Consider the following 2,087-nt stretch of genomic DNA (forward strand, 5'->3'; position numbering starts at 1 on the left):
TTATAATAAGCCCATACTATTCAAATACAATTTAGAAGAATTTTTAACTTCTCAAGTGACCTGCTAAAAGAAAGCTATTTTAACAACAAAAAAATCAGAATACATATTTAAAATTCTAAATAACATATATTACAAAGTCAGCATGAGGAATATGAAAAAAATTTCTTAAAACCTCAGATTTACTCTACAGCAATGTCAAACAGGAAAACTGGATGTGCTTTCCTCAAATAGTATATCTGATAAGATTTCCACAGGAACACCAGTATAACAGGTAGTGTGGATATTCCAAAAACAAAATAATTATAGTACCTCACATTTCATGATATGCATTCAAGGACACCTGGTAATTAAAAGAACTTTGAGAAACACCTGAATACCATGGTGTCTGTTATTATAAGAGAAAAAAATTATCTGCAATAATAATGCTTTACACTTTAATAGTATTTTTTGATTTTCATGAAACTTAATGATAAAACACTTTACAAAGTTGTTTTGTTGTTCCTTGTATGAAATGAGGGCACGCACACCCTACTTTGGTCCTAAAGTTCAAAAACCAACCATATCAAATTACAACAGCGTGCAGAAAGATAAACAGCCCTTAAAATCTTCCTAATGTCACTGGTGGGTGATAATCAGTTTGTTCAGAAATGTTCCGTAACGGTCCTAAAAGACTCTTCCGTATAGACTGTCTTTTACAGTCTATGTGGGATGGGCTCCCCATCCTTCCTAAGGCTCCTTAACCCTGAAGGAGAATTCGTGCCAGGATGGGACAAGAAATGACGAATAATTAAAACCACCCTTCGCAGACACGGTGTAGGTTCCACCTGTCCAGCAGTACGAGCTAATCCGCCCCTCCCCCACCCCCAGGAGGAAAGCGAGGTGTTCTCAATACATTATCCCGCTCGTCTTCTCCTAAGAGAACAATCAGCAAAGACTTCCCAATGGGTCCGGTTCCTACGGTTCTCCCTCAACTCTCAGGAAAACAAAGCTTCAGGCCCAGCTCTGTGTCACTCCATATTCCGTTCTTGACACTCTAGGTGCTCGGGAAGCCCCCAGCACGCAGTCATTTGGCAGAGGATGGCGTAAGAGACATAATACTCAAGACACGCAAGGGGACAGGGGCCAGAGGGTAGGTACCAGAGAACTGAGTGAACTCTGGAGTTGTCGCTTGCGAAACTCAGTCTATCAGGAGGTCCCCTTCGAGGGGGGGAGGCACAGAATTCACAAGGTGTGAATGAGGAATCGGGCGAGGAATGCAGAAGTCGCCAGGTGTAAGACAGGGCGGGGTGGACTGCGCCGAGGGGCCAGCAAGAGGGCTGGCCTCAGGGACCAAGCATCGTGGCTGGGGGCAGCGGTGCCCAACAAGTCAGACCAGCGGGGCAGGGGAGGCCCCCGGCGCTGGTCCGCCCGACGAGCTCCCGGGCTAGGTTTCAAACCGCCGCCCTCGAGAGGCGCTCGGCCGATTGGAAGTTCCACCACAACCGTCACTCGCCCAGGGCCGGAGCGGTAACTCCTCGGCGGAGCTCTCCCATCCCTCTGCGCTTCCACGGAGACATCAAACCCCACAAACTCCACCTCCGACCGAGGTCCCAACTCGCGTCCCGCCGCGGGCTCCGCGCACGCCGGGGCGCCCGCCCTCCGGGACGCCACAGACGTCCCCGACCCGGCTCCGCCGCGGGAGTTCGAGGGGCGCGACGGGGCTGCGCGACGGGGCTGCGCGAGGGGGCGAGCAGAACGGGCGTCCCTCGAGTCCGCCCCGGGACGCGGCCTCGCGACCACCTCCGCCTCGCCCCTCAGGTACTGCCCGCTGGGTTCCAACCCACCCATCCCGCCGAGTCGTGGGGCAGGGCGAGGACCGGAGCGAGCCTACTCCCCCCGCCCCTGCTCTTACCCATCTTTCCGCCTCGCCTTGTAGACGTGCCCGTAGGTGCCGCGTCCCACTTTGCACCCTTCGTACTCAAACAAATCCTCCACCCGCTCCCGCTCCGCCGCCAGCTTCGCCTTGAAATCATAATCCATTGTCTGCTTCCCCCATAGAGGCACCGGGACGCGGGGGCCGCCGCCGCTCAGTCCCTCCTCCTCCTCCT

General features: G+C 52.8%; 1 protein-coding gene across 1 annotated transcript in view; it reads right to left on the minus strand.

The window, feature by feature from the left end:
- The window catches only part of CDK19 (cyclin dependent kinase 19), a 189,294-nt gene extending 187,214 nt beyond the window's left edge, over positions 1–2,080 (minus strand). The window contains exon 1 of the mRNA XM_003781590.3: positions 1,892–2,080. Within this exon, the coding sequence (XP_003781638.1) occupies positions 1,892–2,019 (128 nt within the window). The 5' untranslated portion in view covers positions 2,020–2,080. The remainder of the gene's footprint in view (positions 1–1,891) is intronic.
- Between the last annotated feature and the right edge of the window lie 7 nt (positions 2,081–2,087).

The sequence above is a fragment of the Otolemur garnettii genome, unplaced genomic scaffold (genome assembly GCF_000181295.1).
Source record: "Otolemur garnettii isolate 467f Iridium unplaced genomic scaffold, OtoGar3 scaffold00002, whole genome shotgun sequence".
In the NCBI taxonomy this organism is placed as follows: Eukaryota; Metazoa; Chordata; class Mammalia; order Primates; family Galagidae; genus Otolemur; species Otolemur garnettii.